The 1,372-nt window shown below is 40.1% G+C and overlaps 1 protein-coding gene across 1 annotated transcript; it reads right to left on the bottom strand.

Moving 5' to 3' along the window:
- Positions 1 to 502: 502 nt before the first annotated feature.
- Positions 503 to 1,114, bottom strand: LOC148947158 (uncharacterized). The gene has a single exon (XM_089096527.1). The coding sequence runs from the start codon at positions 1,112 to 1,114 to the stop codon at positions 503 to 505; it is 612 nt and encodes a 203-aa protein (XP_088952653.1).
- Positions 1,115 to 1,372: the final 258 nt, after the last annotated feature.

Raw genomic sequence — 1,372 nt, 5'->3', positions numbered from 1 at the left:
TTCCCAAGAGCAATATTTTTCTAACGAGGGGTCATTTTTCCTCTCTTAAAAATATATACGGTATATCAAGACCTGAAGGGTCAGTTTGGTACTTCAGGCCCCACTTACAAAAATATTAAGGGATTATCTTTTTCTGGGGCGATTTTCATTTTCAAAGCATTGTTATCCAAAAGTTAAAACTTGCCGTCAAAGCTAGAGGCAGTTGGAGAGGGAGATCTGCTTGTATTTATTTTACGCCAAAAACTACATTGACAAATGCGCAGAAATTATAATAAGAAACAACAGGATTTTAAATGAAAGTGAGGAACAAGATTAAAATTCAAACCGCAAGAAATATTTATCTTTAAATGAGGCAGAACTACCAACCCTTTACCCCCCACTCTTTACTCTAAAGTAGGAACTTTTTCCCCAATGTTTCAAGAACAGATGTTGCCCTAGAAGACCAATGTGATAACAGGTTCGGTCCCCCAAGCGGTTCGACATCCTTTCTGACGACGTTATGTCAAGATTTCACCTGGCCACCTGGTTTTTTCTTCCATGAGAAATCTGGGGCTACTAGTAGTATCATGCGTGTCAGGATCTCTTCTGGGTACCTCATTACGTGGCCTAGCCACTTGAGACGTCTTTTCTTGATCATGGTGGAAACTTCATGCTTTTGTCCCCATGCTTTTATCATCTCTTGGTTGCTGATTCTTTGCGCCAGCCGTATGTCGCTAATAGTCCGTAGACATTTTCGGTCAAAAGTGTTAAACTGACGCTCTTCCTCCATCACCTTGAGGGGGCAGGTCTCACGTCCATATAACAAAATTGAATGCACACATGCTGAGTAAATCCTGAGCTTCGTCACGAGGTTGATTTCCCTTCGTCCAATGTGGTTGGCGGAGCTGCCCAAAGACGGACCAAGCTTTGCTAATCCTGCCTTGAATCTCACTAGTGGCTCTACTCTACCTTTAGCATCTATCGATAACTCTAGGTATTTGAACTCTTTCATCCTCTCAATAGGCTCTCCACTGTTGTATACAGAAGTGTTCTCTTTGGTTGAAAGATACTTTGTTTTAAGGATACTGATCACGAGTCCTGTCTCACTAGCCGTTTTCGCTACTCTTTCTATCATATTTTGTGCTTTCTGAGCGGAGTCTGCGAGCAGAGTACCATCGTCTGCAGATTCAATGTCAGCAATTCTTTCTTGTGTTTAATATTTTTAAAAGACAATTGGCGAAAAGATTAAAAGAATCTGCAATACAAACTGGCTATATTGAATGTATTCTGAAATACTTTAATTTAATTACAATTTAACTTTAGGGTAAAGAGTGGGGGAGTTGAGAATGGAGCGACCTTCTTCATATAAAGGATAATTTCTGTTCGTTTTTTT

This window comes from Artemia sp. Qi Xiang Cuo, chromosome 11, assembly GCF_049724085.1.
Source record: "Artemia sp. Qi Xiang Cuo chromosome 11, ASM4972408v1, whole genome shotgun sequence".
In the NCBI taxonomy this organism is placed as follows: Eukaryota; Metazoa; Arthropoda; class Branchiopoda; order Anostraca; family Artemiidae; genus Artemia; species Artemia sp. Qi Xiang Cuo.
This window is presented reverse-complemented; position numbering and strand designations above follow the sequence as displayed.

What these genes read in the sequence shown, in the direction of transcription:
- LOC148947158 (XM_089096527.1), bottom strand. Translation starts at nt 1,114, where the DNA reads ATGATAGAAAGAGTAGCGAAAACGGCTAGTGAGACAGGACTCGTGATC.